Below are 27,872 nucleotides of genomic sequence, written 5' to 3' on the forward strand. Positions count from 1 at the left end.
GGAAAGGTGCTTACAAAGGATTCTCCTCCAATCATAGAAGAGTCAATTGAGCAAGGAGAACCACCTGAAGCATCACAATCTGAAACACAAATTCAGAAAGGAAAAGCTATTATAACTCAAACACGACCCTATCCTGAGAGGTTTGTAGATCAACAAAAAGAAATGAACCTTACTGAATTTGATATTTTGGATGAATTGAAAAATGCTTAAGTAAAAATTCCTTTTTTGAAGGCAATTAAAGAGATACCAATATGTGCTAAGACAATAAAGGAATTATGCATTAAGAAAACTAGTAGAAAGAAAAAGGATCCTACTACAATCCAAGTCATTGGCAAATTAGCAAGCCTCATGTCAACACAAACAATGGTAGAGAAATATATTGATCTTGGTATTTCAATAAATAATTTATTAGTTCCAAATACATTAATAGATTTGGGAGCAACTATAAATGTAATGACTATGGAGACAATGAAAAATTTGCATTTAGACAACTTTCCAGATGAACATTTGTTTGCAATAGCAGTAAAAACACCATGGTTTGCAGACATAGCAAACTATCTATCTTCTGGGAAATTTCCAACACAATTCTCCAAGAAACAAAAACGAAAAATTATTAAAGAAAGTTCTAGATATAGTTGGGTAAATGGCAATTTGTTTTATACTGGTTCAGATTTAATAATAAGAAAATGTGTGAGAGAGGATGAGATATTAGAAATCTTGAAAGCATGTCATGATGAACCATGTGGTGGTCATTTTGCAGACAAATGAACAGCCTACAAGGTGCTGCAATTAGGCTACTACTGGCCAGCAATCTTCAAAGACTCCAAGGCATATGTCAAGCAGTGTGACAGCTGCCAAAGAACAGGGAGACCAATAGTATCAGATGAGATGCCACTCAAACCACAAGTTCTAATAGAACCATTTGAGCAATGGGCTCTAGATTTTGTGGGACCAATAAATCCACCATCAAATGGAAAGAGGTATATCTTAGTATGTACAGATTATGTCACTAAATGGGTGGAGGCAAAGGCAGTCACCAAAGCAACAGAAAATACCGTGGTCACCTTCATCTTTGAGGAAATATTTGTAAGATACGGAGTACCAAGACAGATTGTAACCGATCAGGGAGCACAGTTTACTTCAAAGCTTGTAAGAGATCTTACAGAAAAATATAAGATAAAGCATAGGAAGTCCACACCATATCATCCTCAAGCAAACAGACAGGTGAAAGCAACAAATGAAGTCCTAGAGAACATAATGACCAAAACAATACAAATGAACAGAAAGGACTGGTCAGAAAAACTAAGGGATGCACTATGGGCATACAGAATCACATGGAAAAACACAACTGGATTTAGCCCATACCAGTTAGTGTATGGAAAAGAGGTCTTACTGCCCATAGAATTTCAGATACACACATACAAATTGGCAGCCGAACTAGGACTGGAACTGTCTGAAGCACAGCAGCAGCGGATAATGGAATTAAATCAACTAGATGAACATCGCCAGCAGGCAATAGAACATACAACATTGATACAGCAGCAACGAATGAAGTGGCATGACAGATTCATCAAGAACAAGACATTCAACAAAGGAGACTAGGCACTACTGTTCGACTCCAAATTCAAAGATTTCAAGGCCAAATTCACAACACACTGGTTAGGGCCATATGAGATAGAAGAAATCTTTGATAATGGAGCTGTTCAAATCAAGACAATTGACCAGGAATCCACATCATTTTTGGTAAATGGACATAGGCTCAAAGTTTACAACAGGCTTATTGACAAAGAAGAATTCATGAAACAACTAATACAAGGAACAGAACTGGAAATAATGGCACACCAAACCTAGCCATCTTCCAGTGCTATAGAGGAATAAAGAGTGTTCTACTAAAAAAATAAATAATAATATATATATATATATATATATATATATATACAAAATAAAAATAAAAATACACAATAAAACTATTTGCTAGTGAAAACCAGGACACTGGCGCTAAGCAAACACGAATTCATAGAGGAAAACCAACATGTTTTGGACTATATGAATTCACTTTCTTGTTCTATTTTTATCACAAATTTGATTTGCAGGATATCCTCCACATAAACATGACTTGGGAACAAGTCAAATATCAAGAAAGGGGGAGGATTGCACAAGCACTTTAGTTGTGCAGTTGAATTGATGACGACACTTGTATTGTTCACAGTTGGGACCTGAACAACAATAGCAGAGGGACCTGAAATATTAGCAGAAACATGTACATATTGCATAAACATGTGCATGACAGTTGGGACCTGAACAACAATAGCAGAGGGACCTGAAATATTAGCAGAAACATGTACATATTGCATAAACATGTGCATGACAGTTGGGACCTGAGTCATGAAATCATTGCAGAGGGACCTGAACAACAACCAACAATTCAAGAACCAGAACCAATGAAGCATGAAGAACAGGAAGCATAAATAAATTCTACCTTTCAATCTATCTAAGACATTTGATCAAACGATTTCGTCCAGCTTATAAAGAACAATAGACATCATCAAATATTATCAGGGAAGTACAAGTATAGTCATTTTGCTCTTGTAAATTCAATTTTTTTTTAGTAATTTTTAGTCTTTTTTAAATTGAGATTAGTACCTGAATTATATATTTTCCATTATCTCCACCCATTATCCTAAGTATCATATCCTATAACCTTTAACTATAACCTTGTACATCCTATATTCATTCCATATTCATGACCTTAACCCCTAAGTATTTTTCCTTAAAAGCAAAAAGGGATCAAAAGAATGCAACATGTTGGAACCTGCACAATCAATCCAAACATTAGACATGGAAGTAATTTTAAACATGACCTAGGTGGTCATTTTAAAATTATAAGAAATATTTCAAAAAGGCAATACATGTGCACAGGCAACTTTAGATTATGAGCAATATGAGAAATATTTCAAATACATGCGCAAAGGAAATAAGAAAGGAAAAAGTTCATAAGGAAATATATGCGCAAAGGAAATATATATCATAAGGTAATAGTTCATAAGGAAATATATGCACAATGAGACATTTGCATATAGCAACGAAATGTGTTAAACATATGCGCTGTATTAAAACATAATCCTTTTGCATCATGAAAGTGGCAAACGAGTCATATAATGGTAGGCGGGCTTGCAGTCATATAATCACATCATATGGTAGTGTAATGTCATATAATCACATCATATGGCAGTATAATATAATATAATCGCATGGTATGGCGGCATAAATGATATTAGGTGGGGGATATGATTCAAACGGGCTTGCAAACCGAGCACAGGCTTTCAAACGAGTACGTGGTTCATACAGCAATGAGATTGAATGACATGGAACAGAGGTACACGCATACCATTGGGGAGATGCATGCAAATCATCATACATTTGCATGGTTGGTGCGTTCAAACAATTCCATGGAAGGCATGCTGGCAAAGCCGTAAACTGCATGGGAGGACAGCCACGACCCGCATACAGGTAAGCTCGTGTTTAAATTATGCAAACAGTCGGGCCATCCTAATGAAACAATCAAGCGACTGCTCAACAGGACCGGCACGACATGCACGACATGCTTACGTGCAAACATTGGCCAATAGGAGGTGCTTACGGCTTACTCAGCCAGAGCACAGTAGAAAAAATCAGAAACGGTCACGAAACCTTCAAAACCAGTTTGTTGTGCATTTCAAAACCGGTCTGCCAATTGTTTAAACCACATCTGTATGCCATCATCGCCCTTGACGAACTCAGGAGAATAGTGGTGAAGCGCTGCACATTTGACAAATGAAGAGAGGAAAAACGTAAGTGAATCTGCGGAGAGATAAGTAGCAAAACCTCATGGAGATAACGCAAGTCAGTTGCCCAGAATCTCAGGAAAGTTCAGGTAAAAACGAGATTCGATTTGCTTACAAAGATGAGTCGGGATTACAATCACCAAATTTTTGCCAGAACTGCTTGTCATTTAATTGTTAATATGCATGTTTTTGCCACCAGTCAGCACGGAACAAAGCTACAGGAGATATGGAGCATCATTAAACATTCCACGAGTCTAGCCATTAGCTAGGCAAACGCCGAAAACTCACCATGATTCGAGAAAATGATAAATGTAAGGGTTAGGTAAACGGCAGCAAGTTAATGAAGCAAACAGCCATGCATTAAAGAACAAATATGTTCATAAGTGTAATCGCGTGAACCAAGGATTTGAGTGAAGCACGTAGTTTATGCAAAACAACCAGTAGATTACACCTGTGCGGATAATAAGGCATTTTAACCACATATTGCGTGCAAAACGCGTCGATAAAACAAAGTTTTATTGCGTAGGGATTGTGTATTGTAGAGGCGTCGTTAAAACAGAGTTTTTTTTTGGACTGTATTACGTGTTGTGTAAAGCAGGGGATGAATCTTTTAAGTGTTGTTTTGTAAAGCAGGGGTTGTGTATTGCAGAGGAGTTATTTTTAATGGTGTTACAAAGGGTTATATTGCATGTTTTTCTTAAATCAAGGACTGTAATGTGTAACAGGGATTGTATATTGCGTGAACAGATGAATTTTAAGTGCTGCTACAGGGGATTGTATTGCGTGTTGTTGCATAACAGGGATTATATACTGTAAAAATAGAGGAATATTGTCTTTTAAGTGCTGTTATAAGGGGCTGAATCGCTTGCTTCTTTCTAGAAATGAGTTGTTTTTTTTAGAACTGTTACAACCAGGGCAGAGTTGAAAACCATTTTTGTTCTCCTTTCATACAGCGCTGAAGATTAGGCTTGTATGATGAATTATAAAAAAAAATTGCCTCAAGAATACATTAAGAAATACAAAATTATGACATGATTATTTTGTTTTCTTATGTATTTCTTTTCCAAAACAGAGTCTCGTGTTTTTACAGAAATATATAAGGCAGGACGTTTGACTGTTTGGATACAATAGGGGATTAAAAGAGAAACTGTGTCGCTGCAAAAAGAAATAAACAGAGGCCCAAGTAGATTGAATTAAGTTTGTTGCATAAGCCAGGTAAGCTTCTCTGACTTCAAAATTTCATTTTACAAAACAGTATTTGTAGATTGTCATTATAAAAATGAAGTTAATGACAGTAGAGGCATACATTCAATGGTTTTCAAACACAATGTCAACAAGGATAGAGCCAAAGTTTCAAATAGAAAACTGGAAAAAAGAGACCATAGAGAAGTTATACCAAGTGGGACTGATAGGATTCTTGCAGAGATTTAGTGGCCACAGTGAGGAGGTAACAAGGGAGTTCATAAACAATTATAGCCAAGAACAAACAAGGGTAGGAAATGTTATCATTCCTGTGACTCAGGAATTCCTTTCCAAAGCTCTAGACCTCCCTATGATAGGAGAGAAGTATCATAAAGGTTTTCATTTCAAGGAGAAAGCATCGACTTTCTTCCTTGAAAAGAACCGAAAAGGAACCTTTGACAGAACCAAAGGAATACCAAGGGAATGGTTCAATGAACCATGGGGCGAGTTGGTTCTAGTTATACAGAAGTTTCTTACATGTGATAGGGGATATAGTGTTGCCCATCTATATCATATCCGACTCCTACAGCACATTAAGGGGGAAGATAAGATTAATCTGCCATACTTTCTCTTTAGAAGCCTCCTGAAGATGATAGAGACAGTAAAACATGAACACAAGCCCAAAGAAGCACAAATTTATCACCAAGGGTTGATAAAAATCTTGGTTGAATATCAATTAAGGTCAAAAGGGATAATTTGGAGGGAGTTCATGAGTAAAAACCAGTTCAATGAACAGATCAATGAGGGACAGAACAAAGTAGAGTAGGAAACCAGGGGAATGATGAGCTCACCCTTCTATCCCAGGACTAGAGCTAAAAAGAAAAATAATATAGCCATGCAAGAAAATGAAGTGTCCATCATGTCTATTCCTAGGAGATTTAGGAATAAAAGTCCAACTGAAATAAATAGCAAAGAAAAAGAAGTTCAGTTAGTAGACACATGTTCCACAAGAAAACAGGTAGAGGATGATATTGAACAAGAGGCATTAGAGAGAGATTCTTATTATGATGATGCAGCAGCAGCATCATTAATCAAAACTACACAAGAGCTTGAAAAAGAAATAAACTTGGGCAAAATCAGGGAGTTAACAGACCAACTAGAAATCAGTAAAATCTTGGAAAAACATTTGAAAGAAGAAAACCAGGCAAGCAAAAAGAATAATGCTAGATTGGTCAAAGAAAATGAAAGATTAAATGAAGAAATAGGAAGATTGAAAAGAAAGAATGATCTGCTCTCCAAACAGGCATTCAAATGGCTAAAAGAGAAGAACATGTGGAAGGCTAAGTATGAGAAGCAGAAAGTTAAGGCCGCTTTGTACAGGGAAGGACATGATTCAGGTTTGGACTGTTTGATAAGGGTAGCACAGCAGGAAGCATCTACAGGAACTGCATCTACCACAGGGAACAGAAGATCAAAGAGGAATAAGCAAGCATGAGGACATGCTTGACGATCGGCAAGGGGGAGATGTTGGCCCTCACTTTTGGTCTTATTTTTGCTAAAGGAAACTTACTTAATCCATCTATTTTCCATCCATTTTCCACTTTATCCATCCCATTTTGATGTATTTCATGTCTGCTCAGGTATTTAATTTTAATTTTTCGAATTTTAAAGTTTTTATGAAAATTTGGTTTCAAGTGCAAATATTGACAGATTAAGAAATTCCTGTAATAGCTATATGGTTGACATGTTTGCAGGACACTTGGGCACAAATTTGATGCATGGATGGAAAGCTTGGGAACTAGGATTGAGCCAACTCTACTTGGTTCAAACAGAACAAGCTTTATTAGGCCCATTTAGTGCTGGTCAACCATGAGTAGTCACTTAGAAATTCCATAGAAATAGAGCAGTTTTGAGATTTTATGGGATTGACCATATTTCTTGGGATGGGATTGATGAATTTGACTTAGATAGGTGAATATGAGCATATATTTTTTTTAGAAGGATTATAGATCAGTTTTTTTCACAAGACTTCTATTTAAAGCCAAGACTTTGATGGCTTATGTATTGACTTTTATATAATTTCATGCTGAGACATTTTGGATTGGAGAGCTAATTTGAAGAACCTGTTCCCCTACTATTTTGTTGTTCAATAATGTGGATGTGTGATTGAGTTTCAGCTTTTGATATCAATCTTCAAGTGTGCAAAGCAAGTGTGGAGGGCCCCCATTCCAAGCTAAGTACACTTCTTTGTTTAAACTAGTTTAATTTTCCATAATCTGGTTATTGTAGAACTTGTTTACATGCTTTGTTTTAGATTGGTTTATGGTTAATGTGTGATGATTTATTTCATTAGATCTTAGTTTATTCATCACTTTAGTAAGTTGGAAAAACAAAGTGTTCAAGTTGAGCACTCTTTCTGTTAATTTGGTGAATTGTAACTAGTTTTCCTTGATTACATGCAAGCAGTTTTCTTATGTATTTTTGGCATTATGGTGAATGAATTATCATGGAACATACCAAAGGTCTCTTAAGTTAGGAGCCTCCCTTCATTAATGATTTTTCCATCTTAAGCTATTAGTTTCTGATTTCTGTTCATCAAGTAATAATTGAGGAAGAATTGGACCTCTTAAATTAAGAGCCATTTCAGCTTTCCCTCTTTACAAAGTGAATTGAAATTATTATATTTGTAGTTTGCACTTCTTTAGTTTTTGAAAAACTTATCTTTCAAGTTTGATTACATGTGATATTCATATATAGTGGACTTGCCTTTAAGTATTACCAACCTGGATTGATAAGGAATATTTGTGTTAATTTGTGTGAATAAATTATCTCAACAGGAAAATCCAGGAAGATCAACCCGAAGGGATCTACCAACCAGCCAAAAAATATGTGAAGCTCTATTAGAGTGGTCAAGGTTGGCCAATCCCAAATGTCTTGGATCTTGGTCGGGTCCACATGCACACAACACTCATTTATGATGTAACCCAAGTATTGGACTTGCCTCATGCCAAAGGTGCATTTCTCCAAGTTGGCACATCGTTTGTGTTGTCGAAGGGTTTGAAGTGCCTGTTCAATGTGTTGCAATTGTTCTTCCCAACTCTTGTTGAAGATGAGGATGTTGTCCAGATAAACCACCATGAACAAGTTGGTGAAGGGCCACAAGATTTCATCCATTAGCCTCATAAAAGTGGCAGGGTCCTTTTTCAACCATAATGGCATAACCAACTATTCAAAAAGGTATTCCTTGGATTTAAAGGCAGTCTTCCATATATCTGTGTGCTCTATTGGAACCTGGTGATAACCAGACTTCAAATCAATCTTGATGAAATACTCTCCCCCTTTACTTGGTCCAGCAAGTCATCAATCCGTGGGATTGGATACCAATTCCTGTCATTGATTTTTTAGTGCTCGATAATCGATGGAGAACCTCTAAGTCCCATCCTTCTTCTGTACAAGTATAATCAAGCTCCCACAAGGTGAGAAACTTGGTCGAATGTGCCCTTTTTGTAGCAACTTCTGGATTTTCCACTTGATCTCTTCATTTTCCAGAATGGAGCGACAATATATCGGCCCGTTGGGTAGCGATGCTCAGGGAGTTAGATCAATTGGATGCCTGACCTGACAATGCAAGGGTACCCCTGTGGGTGAGGAGAATATGCCCCTGTATTCTTCCATGACTGCATCCAGCTTCTTCTACTGCTTGGAGGAACCCTTCCTGGGGGCCATGGATGTGGTTACGACCTTCCCCTTACTTTCAGAGTGAATCATAAACAACGCAAATTTCGGAGTCTAAGAGATGAACTTACTGCATTGCTTAGCAGAGAAAAAAGAGATGGTGGTAGGTGGGGCTACCTCTGGTATCCTGTATAACCTAGTACCCAAAGAAATAATAACAGAGAAAGGTCTAGACTCATATACAGCATGTCGCTTCCAAAAGCATGCTTTTCCTAATAATACATCATGTTATCACTCTGTAATTTCTGAGGTTGTGAAAGAAACCACATCGGTAACCAAAAAACCACTATGGAATTTAGGATCTAGCCTTCCTAAACTCAGGGAGGGATCTCCCTGTCAGATTTAACTTTGTTGTAATTTTTTTTCTAGGCTAGTTATGAAAGTTTAGAGTTTGATTTTCAAATTGGTTTGGTTGATTAAATGCCTAAAACTTCCATTGGGATATGGATTCTACAAACTTAATAGGGATCTGTCTCAGACTTTCAAAGGAGTTTCACAGGGCAAGGTAGCTGAACTAACTAGATCCTTTAGTTTTAAATGAAATGTAATAGAAGAAAAGAAATAGGTTCAATTAAGCAAAAGAGTAGTTAATAATTCTTTAACTTAATATCAGGAGAAAACATTTAAATTATCCACAGCCAGAATCAGAGTGTATCTTTCAACAAATTATGTTCATCAACTTTCTGTAAAATAATTCATATTTAAGAACACATAAGTATGGAAACAAAGAAATAACCACAGAGGCAGTGAGAGAAAAACTTCACCAAATAGTCAAACACATTAATCTTGTAAAGAATGTCCCTTTTATTACTGATCATCCCATCAAATGGAAAAAATACAATAGCTTTATGGAATGCAAAAATCAACCCTTAATACTTCAAAAAGAGAAGTATTTATAAGTTTATTTACAAAATATCCTGTCAAACCTGATCAGGATGTATTTTAGGAACTTCTAAAACAAATTCTATCTAATTGTTACAAAATATAGGAAAATTAAAACTACTTAGGTTGGTGGCCCTAGCTTTGTGGAACTGCTGATTATCTGGCCCTCGAATTTCTATTGCGCTCTTGGGCCTGTGTTGGAAAAATAAAATCATCTTCTCACTCCAGTAACTCACATAATTTATCCCAATGTTGTTCACTTGGGATAGATATGTTAAGTAACTTTCTGTAGACCTCATCCACTTTAGTATATTTGGCAAAAGTTGGCTTAGAAATAAAGATGTGCTTGATTTCATACTGGATGTCTAAATCATATGTCAGTGCTTCTAGAAATGCTTTCCCTGTTATGTTGTCTTTCACTCTTGTAAACTTAGTACTTTCTTTAGCAATGGTCATCAATTTTTGGCTATAATCTGGCCATGTACTGAGCTTGTCATTTATCACTAGTAAGATGGGAAGTCCCTTTTTGTAGAGGACTTCCAATTTGCTGAAGAAACTTTGTACACCTATGTCTAGAACTTGACATTTTTCTTCCAGCTGCCTGATTAAGTTTCTTTTGGTTACCACCCTTTTTACCTCTAGTATTGTCTCAGTTATGTGCTTGATCTCTAGTTCTTATAGCTCCTGCATGTTTTTGGAATTGAGGAACTTAATGAGCTCTGTAGCTTCACTTGGTTTATCACCCAACTGCTCTTTGATTTGTTCAATAGCTTCACTAGATTTCTCAATTAATTCCTTCTGCTCAAATATGATCTGTATAGATGGCCATATTTCTATCATGGCTTCATTTATCCTTTTCCAGATGTTCTCCTTAACCTGGGCTAGGGTATTACCCATGGCAGTTTCCTTCTCTATCTGTTGCATTCTTTGGGTAAGTCTCTGGGATTTCTGCATCTCTGTTAGGAGAGATTTTCATATCTGGTGTTTTGTTCTTGTAGGACCTTTACATCCTCCCGCATATTTTTGATTTCTTCTCCTTGTATTGACATATTTTCCATTGATTGAACTAGTTTGATAGAATCATCTATAGTTGAATAAGGGGGTGTTATAGAGGTGGATGCTCCTGCTGTTGTAGCTAATGTAGAAATTCTTATTTTACGTATGCCGATGTAGAAATGCTTATTTTACCTATTGAAACAAGAGGCACTGCATCAAGAGATACCAAAGCGAGCTGAGAATTATGTTATTTTTCTTTGATGATTTTTCCCATATCTCCTTCCATTTCCTTTATCTGAGCGTTCTGTTCCATGATGAGCATGAGCATATTTTATTTCTGACTTTCAACTTCTCCCATTCCCTTAGCTTGAGGATCTTCAGTAGCTGGCAATTTTAATTGTTTTCTAAGAGAAGCTATGTCCGCATTCTTCTTTATAATGATTTCTTCTACTGACTTTATGTTGCTTGGATCATACCCTACTTTGATAACTAGATCTTCTAAGGATTTTATCCTATTATCCTTATCCATAGAAGAAATCTCCTCAAATTTTAGCTGAGAATGAATATTACCTAAAGATATCTGCAATTTTGAAGTAATCATTGCAGTCCGTGTGAATGTGGAGTAAACCATCTCTCCATTTTTCCTATGCATGTCCATTTGGTCCAAAGGATGGACATCCTATGCCTCAAACTCAAATGTGGTTTGCTTGTAATCTGCTACTAATTGAGGATGGGGGACCTGTGCTTTGAAGAATGCCATCTGCATTCTTCCCTTTTCTATGTTGAATTCTGACATGAGCCTATGCTGAGTGGTGGATGTTTTCTTCCAAAACTGTGTGTAGGTGTTGCACTTGAGGGCTTCATTTCTTTGCCTGATCTCTTTGTACTTTTCAAAAATATTTAATTCTTTCTCCTTCTAGACAATTTCTGATGCTGGATTGTTTTCTAGATTGACTTGTGAAAATTATGAAGTTGGGGACCCTGTAGATATCTCCTCTGAATGTGATTGAAACAATGGGCCTTTCAGAACTATTGTAGATGGTCCTTGTTCTTCTCCTTGTTCTATAAACCCTGTTGTAGGATTATTCTTGGTTTTTTTTGTAGAAATCTTAAACTCCTTGGCTAAGACCTCTGTGACTGAAGGTGAGTCCTCTTCTCTTGGTATTTTCTCTATCTTTTCCCAAGGAATAGGAGTATGTGAAGTGGTCCTCTACATAAGTTGTTCCTCTACCTCTTGTAAAGTGTTTTCTTCCCACTAAGCCCGGTTCATATATGTTTCAATTTCTAGTCTCTCGGTATGCACATATGGTGTAGTCTTCTGCTCCATCCTCAACCTTAAAATTATTTGAAATGGGTCATATGACCAGGTAAATCTTAGGGAAAATTTCATCTATTTATAATTTCCTCTGCTTCCCGACCTGTTGTCCTGCTATTACATATGAAAGGCCCAACTTGTGTTTTTATCCTAAATTGTGATTTTTTCTTAGCTGCAACAAAATGAATTTCATCAAAATTGATCATTTGTCTGATGTAATCCAAGGAATAAATCCTCATTGGAAGGTATTTGTGTATCTTATAAGGTCAAAATTCACACCCATCTACTTTGATTTCAGTGTAATTATGGTACAAGTACCAGTCGCCCATCTTTGCTTGCTCACTGAGATGTAAGATCTTTTGGATTTCTTGACTAACCCTGGGTTTTGTATGACTGGTCAGCAAACAATTAGTTGGATGCACAAACTGATATATGAAGTCCTTGAAAGCATATTCCTTTGAATTTCTTCTTAAAATGGAGGTACAAAACATAACTAATTGTGGCTCCCCCTTCTCATTGAGTTTCTGCACTACAAATGGGAATTTGTCTACTTGGAAAAATAAAAATAGGTACATTAAAACAGAAGCATATCTGAACATTCCTTCAGTTTGGAGTTTAAGGAATTTTTCATGGATCCTATCAACAAGAAATTGGCTAAAATCAAACACAACTGAGGGATTTTCTTCAGTGGAAAATATGGATAGAAAACCTAAGATGGGTTCATCTACCCATTCATCAGAATAGTAACCTAATAAATATGAAAGCATTGATATGATTTGCTTGGCTCTTTCTGGAAACATTGAAGAAGGATAGGGAGGGTTTTTCTTAGGTAACTGTGTATCCTCAGGGAGGAAAATCTCAAAAATCCTAGCCCTTCGGGAAAAATTTAGCTTTTGGTATAGTTCATTTAGGGCTTCTATTGAAAAAGGAGTGGAGGCACTATTTTGAGGAATCAACATCATATGTTGGATGGACTGAGAGGTAATTGCAAACAGAACTTCACCGGTGGGGCATATTATGGCTCTGTGATTAGGTATGTAGTAAACTCTGAATTTGAGAATAAATTCAGGAAAATAGTGTTTTTGGGGAAACATGTAGAGGAGTAGATTCATTCCTAGAGGCGGATTTCATCACTTTGGCTAAGATGAAGATCTTTGAGCCAATTATTCAACTCGAAAAAAATCAAATTCTCACTTTGGTTCTAAGATATTATAATCTTTGTCAACCAGGGGAAGGTGATCTAGGTCAGTGAGTGGAGGGATCATGGGGTTTTCAGCACTAGTGGCAGTCTTAATTTTAGGATCCATATCAAGAAATCTAAGGAACAAAAAGATAGGACAGTGGAGTGAATTGACAGGAAAAAACTTGAAAACGAAAGGTTGTTCATGATGGTGAAGATGATAGGGTCATTGTTAGTCCTATACTCGTATCCGTTTGGACTGATGGGTAAATTATGAATTTTAATACTTGCAGAGTTCAGAGATAGTGAAGGCAAAAAATTCAGTAAATTATGATGTTTTTATGGTTGGGAATGTGCCTATTGCAGGCATGGGGATGTTAGAGGGATTAGCAGTAATTTAGGAGTGGGAATAAATATTTAACAGTTAGGGGATAGGGAGACAGGTGTCTTGGATGGATTTGTAGAATAGGCATCGAGAACGTTGGTGGGAAGGAATGATGGTGAGGCAGTTTTTCGGGGGGGATAGCGGTATGCGGTATGGTGGGGGGTGTGAAAGAATGAGGGGGTGAAACAGAGGCGTGGGGCCGGACGGGGAAACAACTTTTTCGGACCCCCCTTTTTCCAATAAAGATAGACGAGGTAGTGGGGAGGGTTCCAAAAGTCCTTGAGAGTCGTTGATTTGGTTGGCGATGATGATCGTCGCGAAGGTTAACACTCAGCAACAAGCCTTTTTTCACTTATGACTTTATAATTCGAACTTCAAACTTTGGATAAAATATATTTTGTGCCAAGCATAGGACGACCCGAAAAATTAATTTTGTTTATTTCAACCCCTTTAATTTCCATTTTCCTCTATACTAGGGTTAATTTTGACTGATAAAGGGTGCATTTAGAGGTGATGACGCTTGTTTTATTTTCTTTTCTTTTAAAAAGGGGAAACTCATCTAATCTAACTGCAACCTAACCCTACTAATTCATTGATCCATATCAAACTGTTGGATAAATTTATTCACCTAATCTACCTAACTATTTTTAGCCAAGATTACACAGCTTGGCTAATTTTATTCTCTAATCTAATTAACAAAAATTGAAACTTGTTTGGTTTACACTGTATGACCTAAACAATGACTCAGGATTGTTGCATTTTAAACAAGTTGCACACAACGATCAGTTTATTCTAGAAAATCAAAGTATTTATCTTTTAGTGGAATTTGAATTTGCATCACTTTAAATTCTATTTTTTATGGGGTTCTTTTTCATCCTTTTTTTTTCTATTCCATTTTTTATATATACCCTTTTTTCATTTTTTATTTTTGTTTATATTTTTTTTGGAAATAATTTGCAATATACAATATTATTTACAATTGGATATATTGAAAGAAAACATGCAATCATCATTTGGTCCTATGAATCATAGGACCCTAACACATCACACACTTCAAGAGGAGCGACATTACACAGTACCTCATCCGTGAAGGGCTTGATGTTGTAGGGAAGGTGACACTACTAGCTGACGTGGAGATCATGTCCATAGTGAAGCCACCCGATGGTGCATGGTTGTGGATGTGTTATATTCGGTAGGTGCAGCCACTTCATGACCTCTACTAAAATGAGGTTCTTTTGGCTCCCGTTGTCGATAATGAACTGCAACGGAGAACCCTTCACCCACATCTATGAGTAGAATAGGTGTTCCCCCTCTTCTAGATCTCCAAGCTCAATCTTCTAGATCTTGGTGGTGGTCACAGTGGCACTAGGATCTGCGTCAATTATTTTCTTCCCTTTGTCATTCCCGTTATCAAGTTCTAACTTAGAGTCCGAACATGATCTGCTGCCCAAATGTTTCATTTGCACGTTACCTTCTCCCTGTTGCGCTATGCCACCTCAAGAAGAGCTTCTGTAGTCGTTCTCTTTAAACAACTTGGAGTCCTCAAGCTATGCGGGTAAGCATTTTGCAGACAAAACCCCTCTTATTCAGTCGTTGATTTTCTTGAATAGATTTTTGTTACGCACTCTGTTAACACTTCCCGTTTCTGCCAATGGGTTTATTATGTCCAAAGTCATCCTCAGGTCATTCATGGTTTGATGGCGTCAGCGAAGAATTGGTTCTTCACTTCCTTTCGCCAATGAGGGCTTCCCGGTAATCCAACCTCCTAGATAACATTAATGGCCTTAGGTTTTTTTTCCACTTCTAGACCTGTTATTTCAATACAGAGTTATAACTAAGTCAGTTGCCTTCCTCTTTATCTCTGGTTGCAGAGTTCAAGCTAGGGAGATCTCCCAATTCCTGCCCCTTCTACAAGTAACCATAAACAATTTTTAGGTCCTTGAGAACATAGTGAACTGGCATATGATCTATTTGGCTTTTTACTTTTCAACTGGGGTATTTTTCCTGGTTTAGCAGTAATTATTTTAGTCTCTGTTGCATGCACTTCTCGACTATGCACTAAAAGAACATTTCAATGAATTCTATCTTTGATTAATAGCAAATGATGGAAGGATTAAATATATCCTATATTTTCCTCAGGTTTTTGCTACTGTTACTTCATGGGGTTTCCAGGTAACCATTTAATACTATTGTAATTTATAAGGGTTCTATTACTTCTCCTCTTTGGAGGGATGAGAGTACTTAGTTCATTTATCTGTCTGGCAGCATGATGTGTTACAACGTTATTGACTAAGAATAATTGTTTCTTATGATAATTTTTATAGTTTTGTTATCAAGGTAGTTTGTTTCATATTCTCGTGCATACTTATATATGAATTCCTTCTTACAGTTTTATATATTTACTTTCTTGTACATTTATTACAGTTAATTTGAAATAGGTACGAGGGAGACTGGACTGGCAACCGAAGTACTTTGGCAGCCCTGGTCTCAACTCCCTCAATATTCCTTCTTACCCCGAAAACAACTCGTATAGCAGGGTTTCATATTCACATTAATGGATGAAGCTAGACCAAGGTTTAAAATTTGTAAATTTGCATTGGCCAAACTTAATGTATCTTTTCTATTTATTGTTATTTATGTGGCTCTCAGCTACAGTTTTATTAACCCTACATATGTTGTATTTCTTTTCTATGCTTTTCCGATTGGTATGAATCTTGAACTCTATACATTATTTAGTTTTTCCTTTACTGAAGCTAATAAGAATAATTCCCGTGGGAGTATATTTGGGCCTATCTGTTCAAGAAAAACATCTTTCCAAGTTTCAATACTACTATAATAATCACAACAACCACGGTCTTAGGAAAATTCCTTGCTAGTTCGGTTTAATCTTTCATTTAACCTTCTAGCTAATGTACAACTTGGCTTGATATCTAATTCAAGAGATTAGAACAACTTTCAAGTTTAGTTGAATGCTTTATCTCAACCCTATTACTTTTTGTTTACTATTTTTATACACAGGTTGTACAGGTACACTTGCTAGACTAAGAAATCTATACTCTACTCTCATGTAGTAGTAGTGTTTCCACCCAACTAAGTACACAAGAATTAGGATGATTTACCTTTAAGAAATAATAGAAAATATGAAAAACCATAAGTTCAACTACATCATGTATACTTTTATTTCAGTAAACAAGCTTCTAAATCTTTTCTGTAATTTTTACTACAGTAGAGTCCTTTTGGCCAATATCTAATTTATCTATGTAATTTCAGCAATACGACTTCCACAGTGGAATAGTCTACACAATAATTACTACAACCATTACTTTTCATTTACAGATAATAAGATTCAACGCTTAATTATATAAATATGGAAGTACAAATACTTATTTGCAAATTTATAATCTCACGAATTCCACATGGATGAGGTCGTTCCTCCCAACCTTGACAAGGGAAATTACGTCCACTTCTCCCCTCGAGCTTCCGCTCCATATAGTAGATAACAGTGAGTTCTCAACAATAGAACTCAAGACCATATCTCGGTCTAACATTTCTAATATTCATTAGTAACAAAGTTTATCCACTGGTTCTTATCTAGCTCAGGACCACTATCTTTGGCACCATCCTGTCAATGTTTGCACATCACTTTTCCTTCTGTTTTCCAAACAAAAAAAGCAGAACCCCCCTTCTCCACTGAGAACTTCTTTTATCTCGAGGAGATAGGGGTGTAACTATTTTTTCCTAATAGGTTGGAGGTTAGAGTTCGTTTACCTGTCTACCCTCAAGAATTTTGAGATTCCATTATATTAATAGAATAGCATTACTTGTTTGTAAATATTAACAAAAATTCCTCTAACTTCCACATGAAAATGTAAATATAATTATAATGTAAATGTCGATAATTCATATGTCATTTTGGGGTGTTACGGCATGTGATTACCTTGGAACCAAGAACACTCTTCATGATTAATCCATGTGATATTGTCTCATGGTAGTTCCCTTACATCTTTAGACTTTTTTCTTCATCAAAGTTTTTCTACTACGTTAGACTCAACACCACTCTTTCCAATCAAAGCAGAGTAACAATGCATAGTGTTGGTTTACTTTAACACCACCATAAATATTCTAAAAGAACTTCAATGGTTTCTTCTTGTAACAATACTTCAAAATTTAAAAAAAAAATTGTTCAAACAACTTCAACATTCCAACGTCTCTCTTCAGCACAAGACTGAATTCCTTATCTCTAAACACATTTAAGAAAACAACAAACACAGACTAGAAACTAAAATTATAATCTCTACAATCTTTCTAGTTTTATAATCTATGAGATTTAAACTTGCAAAATTCCATCGACTTTTCTGATACGGAGATTTCAGCTCAGTACAGACTTTGATAACATGTTAAAAAGAAAAAGCTTGCAGTTACCAAGAATGAAGATCGGTAAAAGGAGATGAAATATACACAAATTAATTTGCAGCTCACTACTTTATTATTCACTTTAGTACATCCAATACCCTACAACTAAGATGGTTCACAATGCACATATTCACGAATGATATATGTTCATTCTCCAACTATAACAATTAGTAAAAAAGAAATAGTTTGTTAAGTGTCCAGCTGGACCAGTTTCAACTAACAAAGTCAATTATAAAGATACATGTTGATGCAATTGTCTTTAGTTCATGCACCTGTAGCTCCAACATTGACTTGGAACTTTAGTCTACCCCATTTTGTCATTCTAAGAAAGTAGCTTCATAGAAACAATGGTATAGGCACAAAGTATTGCAACATCTCTGTATTTTTAATACCGTATTGGGAGGCTTTTATGTGGTTTTTTATTTCACAAGCCCTTCTATGGAGCCAATAGTTGTTACTACTGTTACAACAAAAAACATGAAGCTCAAAGTTTCCAAAAGGCTCCAATTTAGTGTCCACCATGGAATTTTATTCCAGACAATGTGCATCTCCACAGGAAATGACACCAGCAATGGCCAAAAGTTCACGGCACCCAAAAGTCCCAACACAGCATTGAACAATGGAACTAAGATGGCAATGCACGTAGGTAAAACCACAAATGTAATTCTTGTTGGCTTATAGGGGTCTGAACCAGGTTCAGAGATGATTTAGCCAAACAAATCCCGGTACTACTGGCCCTTTCGGAAACAGTCCGCGGAGCGCGGATTGAGGTCTCACTCGAAGTAGTATGGGAGGGTGCTAGAACCAGGTTTCTACACCCTAGAGATGTCTGATGGTTTTTTGGTGGTCTACGGTTTGACCCTGCATGCACATCGCTATGCGCATCTATCGGTCCCTCGCAGCCTGCGATGCTGCCTTCGCACAGCCCTGCTCGAGGCGTGATCCATGTTATTACCCAAGTTCCTTACTGTTAACCCGATATTATTCGATTACTTAACTTATCTGTATGAGCCAAATTATACTTAACAGTGTTCATTGTTCATATAAGTGCGTGTGATAAACAAAACAGTATAAATGCATAAAAAGTAATACAAAAGTAGATACACCGTAATTAGAATCAAACTTCTCTTTATTATTCTTCCTCTTGGGTTACAGACTCGACTCCACCCTACACACTCAGCTGCAGGGGTCCACGCACTCAGCTACAGACTCTACTAGGCCTCTGCGCACTCAGCTACAGAGCCTCTTCCTACTACTACGACCCAAGACACTTAGACTTTTCCTCTATGCTCTCTATCTTCTAGACTCCATTATTCCTTCTTATCTATCTCTAATTCCCTTTACAACTTAGAGCCTCGCTCTATTTATACAATCCCATGGTCCACGGACCATGGGTAGGCCGACATGACATTACATTACATTACAAAACTTAGGGCGAACAACCCTATGACTCAATGTACATTTCACACTCCACACTCGCAATTCGCGGAGTCTTACAACATATTTGACCAAAACTTGGGCTTTGAGCCCCAAAACATGTTGTGGGGGGATTCCATGCCCAACAAGCCCCCAACACAAACATCGTGACTCACCCTCGAGTCACTCTATTGGCGCGGTGATCTTGGTGCGGAGTCCCTCCAACTGGTCCCGCACTGCTCGGAGGTCGGCAACGCACTGCTCTGCGGTTTGCTGGACCTACTTCATGCGCTCTTCTGAAGCCTCTTTGTCAGGATAAAATCCCTACCTTAGTGCGTACATCCCCTGCATATGTGCGAGCTTGCCTTCGATATCTACCGTGATGGTGAAGGCCTCGTCAATCCATGGTTGGACACGTGCTTTGAGAACTGCCTCTTTCTATCGCGCCGCATCCACCTGCTCCTTCAGTGCCTTAGCTTGCTGCATCTTCGCAAGCCATTGAGTGAGGACTACTGTCTGCGTAGTTCCTTGGACACTGTCGTACTACTCCTGAAGTTCGTGTGCCTCTGTTTCCAGGCGTTGTATGTTGGGGTCCTCCTACAAAGATGTGAGGACCACAAATGCTTGTTCCAACATACCGGTACAGTCTTGTACTGTATGTCCAGTTTCTTCCAACCCTGTTTGGATAGCGCTAGCACACTGATCTCTGACTTCCGAGGGAGTGGAAGGCTACACCTTCAACCGCATCTTAGCGATTTGAAGATTCAACTCTAGCTTAACCGTTTCTCCTCTAGCTTCGCAAACGTCAATCGCCAACCTGTGGATCCACTCTGCTGCTGGTAGATCTGCTGGGATGGCCAGCTCTAGGATGCATTTACAAGCATCGTCTACCACCTGTTCCAACCGCTGAGTCTGTGATACCAGTTCATCACGCTACAGGCTGAGTTGTTCGATGTCTATATTTTTCTCACTTAGAACATGTATCGCGCGGCCCTCCGTGGCGCAAAGTTCTGATGTTATTCCATCCTGCAAATGGTATAATGTTTCTCATGGAAGGGAAGCCAAATTGAGGCCAAGTCCTTTGATCCTGCCAACCGTAGCTCTGTCGATCTCATTTTCTACTACTAGTGCTCCTTTCGGTAACACTATGGTATTGGTCATCCTTGAGCGTAGCATCTATTTTACTGTTGATGTACCTGCTATGACGTAGGTGGACAAGGTACCTTCCTACGGAGTCTGCACCTGTAGTTCCTACAGTTGTGCCCTTAGGGCCCCCAACATAGTTTGTTGCTCCATCATAACTTCTTGGAGCACTTCCTTGGTGACATCACGAACCGTCTTTCCGATGTTGTAGAGGCCTCCTTTAGTTAATGTGATCGGGTCGATGGCCAGCTTCGAGGCCTTGAACTTTTTCCATGGACCCAATCTCTCTGAGATGCATGACCGTTTGATTTGGGTCGAAGTGGTTCCTAGGTCCACGCCCTCTTCTACAAGGTCTGCGTCCGGTGCCTCTTGTCCTCTAGAAACTTCCTAACCCTCCTCTGTCTGCGTTATTGCGGCCTCTGCTACCTGCGCTGCTTTTGCTGCTTCGTCAACCTTCTTTTGATCCGTGGCTGCCTGTGCCGCTTCATGGACTGCCCTTACCTCAGCTGCCGCTTTTTCGTTGCACCTTTTCTTGGCCAGTTGTGTGACGCGTAGCTTGGCCTCATCCTTCCTTTTATGTACGACCACCGTTTCCATCTCTGCAAAAATCCGGGGCGCGCCACTTGGGAGGCCATGTCTCTAAGACTGTAAAGATCGCGTCGTGAGTGGCTATGAATGGGAGCTTTGTCCACTATTGTGTCGGATCCTTTCGTGCCTTGATGTAAATATTGTGCATGCCCGCCTTGAAGTCTACAAAACTCTGCACACTGTTGTGCATTGTGGGGGACAAGCATGGCTTCCTATTAATCCACATCTGAATGCTTGCCTCCATGAGCACCTAGAAAAATTTTGTATCACGAATCCTCTTCACGTCCATGATAACCCAGAGCGAAGCGTACTTTGCGGCCCCTGGTAAGTCACGCTCAATGCTCGGGAATTGACTGTCCTCCAGCAGTTCTCCCGCTACTAGCAAGATGGACAAGAGCAACCACGCGTAGTGGAAGGTCTTACCCTGCTCCTGGGCCTCCTTGTAGTTGAGAAAAAATTCTTCACAGAGGAACTCGGCCTAGTTGAACTGGACCCCTTCCGCACACTGTTCAGCCAACGCAACTACTGGTGCTGGTACTTCATCACCACAACATTTTCTCATTACTTTACCAGCCAGGAGTTGGGTGGCTACGTGCACCCCTTTATCCTTGATACTGTTGATGGTGTAACCCCTCTTTTTCTTCTTGAGCTTATATTTTTTCTTCATGGCTTTCGCGAGAGCCAAATCACCACTTTTTCCTGCTATCATCGTGGGGTCCTTTCCCTTACAGGGAAGCCGAGAAATTCTATGGATGAGATCCGTCATGATGGGAATAGGCTCCTCCAGCCATAAGTACCCATCATGCACCAGGCAAAGCAACTACCTGATGACGAAAATGGTGATGGGCGCATGGTGAAAGTGTGGTATCCATAGCAGATGAAGCAACCCAGCCTTCTCCACACTGCGCAACCATTTTCGCGGTTGTAATGTGATCACTGGCCCCTCCATATTCTGTTTCATTAGGCTCTCCATCTCTAAGTGTGGGAACTTCTCGTTGTCCGCGAGGTCCCAGTCTTCAAATTTTAGGGTAGGCACACGTCCTAGGAGCGGACCCTCAAAGGTAATTCCATCAGGGAGGAGCGGGGTCTGGAGTGCACTCTTCGTTGCATCCAAATCCTTTGGTACCTTAGCTTTCCCCTTTCGCAAAGGGACATACTCGGGAAATTTTGCTGCAGAGCGCATCAGTTGGATGTCCGCCTCCACGTCTTCTTCTTCCTCTACCTCGGCAATTAGAGCCTGTAAGTCCTCCTCCTCTTCATCTGTCTCAATGGTGACAGCCTTGCCCTTTTCCTCCATTAATAGCTTACCAATCCACGGATTCCTCGGGAACATGCAGACTGGTCCCTTTGTCTACTTATATTTTTTCGATCTCAGCGTTCGAGGTGATTTCAGGATTTCTACCCCAACCCCAGTACCTTCGAGAACATCGTGTACCGTATGAGTTGGCGGGGCCTCGCCGGCAGTTCCTTCTTCAAAGCCCAAACCTCTCCTAGTAGTCGTCACCTTATCTGTACTGTATGCGGTCTTTAGTGAACTTAGGGGCTCAAATATCGCTCGATGCTCAACACTCTGTGCTTTATTCAACCGCTCAAGTCTCAAGTGAACAAGTGTTGTCTCGTGGCTAGCCCCTAGAGTTTTATAGCACCTTTTGAATTCAAACTTGACCATTCCCCCCAATTCTAGGCCATCAATTCTTTCTTGGCAGCAGATTTTCGACAATCTTGCCCATAACTCCCATCTTAAATGCCCACCGCCCGCTCCATTTAGCCTTAAATTAGACATCCTGTCATGAACAATGACACCAACGGTCACTTCCCCGCCTACCCACGCGGCAGCGCAACCCACCCTGCGCGAGTGCGAACCTTGTGATCGACTGTTCCTACATGAATCTGTCAGAGCGCGCAGCTGCCAGGCAAAATCATCTATAATCTCGCACTCTATTCCAATTGCCTAGAGTGCTAAGATTGTTCTTCCTACAGCTAGTCAGGTGGTCGCACTGCCTGTTCGAGGATCCATCTCACCTTCCAGTATAGTCCACAGAAAATCCTCAATTGTCCTCGTGACAGTCGGCGCCACGCGCTTGGCTGTATGTAGTGCGTTCCCCTGGTTACTGCGTTTGGTGATATGTGGTCCTAGCCACAGCAGTAGACTAATCAATTCTAGGCGATAGTCTTCTAATTCGGTATTATCATCCGCACCTTGCCTTGTCATCCTTGGTTTATCGACGAGACATGCTTGCTTGATCTCGTTTTCCAACCTCTTGACCTTTGCGTCCATCAAAATTCTTTTCTTCCTTAGTCTTACCCAGTCCTTTTCGAGTTCGCGAAATCTAAGGTTCCCTTGCCAAATGGCTTCCTGAAGCCTTATGTGCTCTACCTCGTGTAACTGTGTGATTTCTCTGTCCTGGGCTTCACGCACTGTCATACCTGCGGGTGCTATTATGTGTGGATTCATCGTTGCATGCCCCTCAGAAATTACGGTCCCTACCCTGTTCCTCAACCTTAAAATCTTTTTCGCGGTCAAGGATTTTCACATGGTCCTATAGGCCCATCAAAACCGTTGGTACGTGCAGGTCCCAGTCAGTGCATTCCACCTAGTGGACCTTGTTCAGCACCTCACACACCCTATCAAATGCTTCTCTGTGGATGATCCTTAGCACGCTTCGCCTTTCCTTGTGCTGTGTTTTGTTCTGATTCTCTATTCGAGGGGTGGTGTGCGCTTGTGCAAGCTGCTTGTCATATGTCTGTAACCATTGGGAAAGGTGGGTGTGCAAGTTGTTTTGCCCCTCATATTCGGCTCTCATCCCTAGCGGGGGTTTTCCAAATCATAGTTGCATCATTCTTTTGCATCCATGCCAGTCCTCAAAACTTACCAGATGCATACCCCACCACCTTGCGGGCGTTGCGCGCAGTGCCCATTTCAGAGCATCAAACCGATGTTGTTCTGGTACTGTGCTTTCAAATTTGGTCAGAAATTCATCCACCGCTATCAACCTGTCATACATAGGCAGATCCCTTACCTCTGTTGTCACACAATGCAATGATCTTACCATCATGTTGCAATTAAGCGTTGTTACTTCGTGCAACCGATTCTGCCATCGCTCTATTTCTTCGTCTGAATCCGAAGTGTAGGAGCTTTCGCACTCCCACGAAATCCTACCATCTACAGTCGGGTTTACCCAATCTTGTTCTCGCGCGATTATATTGTAGATGCAATCGAGATCGTCATAACTATCATCGTCATGCACCGATTCAGTGTAGCACGCTCCTTCAGCTAGATCTAGTGGTACTACTACGCATAGTGACTTTTTCTCAAAAATCATTTTGTGCTTCTTTAGGTTTATGGTTCTGTTCATATCGGTGGCCCATTCTATTCCTAGTAGTGCGAGATAGGGATTGTTGTCATCGACAATCTCTATCACTTCAAAATCCGCCGACGCGCTCGCACCTTCAATATCCACCGTGACCCCTTGCAATCTTCCCATGGGAAAGATCTTCTATTGGTTCGCCATTCACAACTGAATAGGAGGCCATTGTAGCACGAGTCTGCCCATTCGTTCCCATGTTTGTTTCAGCAGTACATTCGCGTTCGATCCAAGATCCAGGATTACCTGATCCATTTCATATTCGCTGATTTGCGCAGTGAACCTCATTTCCCTTCCTGTGCGCAATGCATGCTTTCCAAGATTCCAGACCACGCGCGGTTCTCCTGACCCCACGCACCTAGTGATAACTTCCTGTAGTCCTTTTACTACCTTCTTGTTGCGTAGCAGTTTCATGCATGTCTCTAGAAAGGTAGTGAGCATTGAAGGATCCATCCCTGGTTCTAATTGATCCTTACTCGTTGAAGTGGAGGCCTCCGTGAAGCTCTTCTTAGCTTCCATGAATGTCTCCTTCACGCGTTCTAAATCAAATTCGGGTTCCTTTGTAGGATCCTTGCGAACCCATGCACTTTCTTTTGACTGCTTACCTTTATCATCGCCAGTGGTCATATAGCTCTTGAGCACTATGTTTACATCTGGGTCTTCTTCGCGCGCCTCAGACCTCATCATCTGCAAATTCTGAGTTAGAGGAGGTTGGAGCACCCCTTTTTCCTGCAGCCTTGCTATCAATGTAGGGAAATCTTTTGCCTCATGATCAAATTGAGTACAGTACAAACATGATGTCCTTATAGGGTTTGTACAATCATAGGCATAGTGCCCTGGCCCTTCGCAATTGTAACAAATTAGTTGTCTACGACCCCTTGCTGGTCCCATTCCAGCTCGACCTTGTCTGTGCCCCTGGAAGCCAGTGTGCACCATTCCTATATTTGGGTCGAGGGCTCGTGTTTCGGTTTGCACCCTGTCGGCAGGAGTCTGATCCATCATTATTTCATAACTTCTGTAGGTGCGCTCATCATGGCCTACCGACCTATAGAAATTACAAAACAATTGTTGGGACATCTGCGTATACTTCTGCAATAGATGACAATTATTCATAGTGTGTTTTCCTCCTATCTGACAGATCACGCACCATAGTGCAGGCATCGTGCTTGGTCCTGCTTGTGCCTCAGGTCTTAACGGCATCGGCCCTCCTCCCGCCAAGTAATTCACAAACACTGGACAGTGGTCCTTGTCATGCCCCTGGCCTTTGCATTTTATACACCATACCTCCCCGCGTGCCTTTGGCCGAGGTGTGTTGTCCCATTTCAAACACTGCATCTCTGACATAGATTTTGCAATTACGTGTGGATTTTTTGGACTCCCAGACCAACGTCTTGTATAGGGGTCTCATGCAATCTCATTGCCATCTCCAAAGCTTCGGCCTGGGTAGAAAGATTTTGTTGTGACAACATCGTCCTTAAATGCAGTGTTAGTGATGCTACAAACCATGCGCGGTGTTGTCCATCCGTCAAAGTCATGTTGGCTTCATGAATCATACTCTTCAGTCCTTGGTCCATATCCCAGCGGGTCTCACGTGGGAGCATCGTGATCTCCTTAAACCCGATAATTGATTGTGTCTCCGACATTGGCCTGCTAAATTCCTTGTTCAACGCGGTCTAGATTTCCATGATTCTTGCATTCGTATGGTCATTAGAATGCTTAATGTACCATGTTAATGCACGATCCTGCAACTCACTTACCAGCGTAGTCTTTTTGATATTGTCATCCACGACTCCTTGTGTTTCCCACACTGCCCTTAGCATGAATCAGAATTTGTCCGGATCTTTATTCCCTACTCCTCTGAATACTGGTAGTTTGACCACACTTTCCATATTGTACTGCGGTGGTGGAGGAGGTGGGGTGGGTGGAGATGGAGGTGAGGAGGGTGAGATAGGTGGCGGTGTAGGTGGAGGTGGTAAGTGCAGAATTCGCTGCCTTATCAGACGATCGCGCTTCTCAGAGAAAATTTCGTGAACTCTTCCTCACTTTCCCGTGAGGGTGAAATTAAGGGACTAGTTTCTAATTCTTCACTACCTCCACTTCTGTAGATCTTCGCACTTCACGTAGTCCCAAACATTAATTTATTCGCATAACCCGCGTTTCACACAATAGCATCTTAGTCCAAGTGTTAAAAGATTTAATATACTTACCTCGCGGTCCTTTGAGGAAGCGTCGTTCTGCCTCATTGTAGCTGACGGTAGTATCTACCGCGAACTCGGTGATAAATCCTCCTATAATTCAATCGAGCCAATGGTCCACAGCTCGTGCAATCTTATCTGCTGACACTTCTAGTCTGGGCACTAATTCCAAAGTCCACACGATTGGTTTGTCAAGCCTACACCTTCCCTTATTATCTGTTAGCTTCGGGATCCACTCATACAGCTCAGAAGGAAAGGATGCAAAGAAAATTTCTGCGATTAACGTATATAAGTAGCTCTCCAACCACTATTCCTTAGATACTCGCAGATTCTTGTTTTCCTGCACCGCGAACTCATGAATCTTCTTGTCCAACCACCCTTCAATTTCTTTCTTTGTTCGATTCTAGTGACACGACATCAGACATCCCTTATGCAGATCCCAGTCCCAACAACAGAACCATTTGTTGGCTTATAGGGGCCTGACCCAGGTTTAGAGATGATTTAGCCAAACAAATCCCAGTACTACTGGCCCTTTCGGCAACAGTCCGCGGAGCGTGGACTGAGGTCTCACCTGAAGTAGTATGGGAGGGTGCTAGAACCAAGTTTCTGCACCCTAGAGATGTCTGATGGTTTTTTGGTGGTCCGCAGTTTGACCCTGCGTGCACGTCGCTATGCGCATCTATCGGTCCCTCACAGCCTGCGATGTTGCCTTCGCGCAGCCCTGCTCGAGGCACAATCCGTGTTATTACCCAAGTTCCTTACTATTAACCCGATATTATCTGATTACTTAACTTATCTGTATGAGCCCAATTATACTTAATAGTGTTCAATATTCATATAAGTGCGCGCGATAAACAAAACAGTATAAATGCATAGAAAGTAATACACAATAATTAGAATCAAACTTCTCTTTATTATTCTTCCTCTTGTGTTATAGACTCGACTCTGCCCTGCGCACTCAGCTGCAGGGGTCTACGCACTCAGCTGCGGACTCTACTAGGCCTCTACGCGCTCAACTGCAGAGCCTCTTCCTACTACTACGACCCAAGACACTTAGACTTTTCCTCTATGCTCTCTATCTTCTAGACTCCATTCGTCATTCTTATCTATCTCTAATAACCTTTACAACTTAGAGCCTCACTCTATTTATACAATCCAATGGTCCACGGACCATGGGTAGGCCGACATGACATTACATTACATTACAAAACTTAGGGCGAACAACCCTATGACTCAATGTACCTTTTGTTTAG

The 27,872-nt window shown here is 40.0% G+C and overlaps 1 protein-coding gene and 1 pseudogene across 1 annotated transcript; one reads left to right on the forward strand and one right to left on the reverse strand.

Moving 5' to 3' along the window:
- The first annotated feature begins 1,257 nt into the window (after positions 1–1,257).
- LOC149242938 (uncharacterized) lies at positions 1,258–1,602 on the forward strand. The gene has a single exon (XM_089371071.1). The coding sequence runs from the start codon at positions 1,258–1,260 to the stop codon at positions 1,600–1,602; it is 345 nt and encodes a 114-aa protein (XP_089227197.1).
- A 16,729-nt stretch (positions 1,603–18,331) lies between these two features.
- Positions 18,332–27,872, reverse strand: part of LOC149242939 (amino acid permease 3-like) — a 35,811-nt pseudogene continuing 26,270 nt past the window's right edge.

Source organism: Pinus tabuliformis, chromosome 8, assembly GCF_031772625.1.
Source record: "Pinus tabuliformis cultivar Carrire ecotype Pingquan chromosome 8, CPIR1, whole genome shotgun sequence".
In the NCBI taxonomy this organism is placed as follows: Eukaryota; Viridiplantae; Streptophyta; class Pinopsida; order Pinales; family Pinaceae; genus Pinus; species Pinus tabuliformis.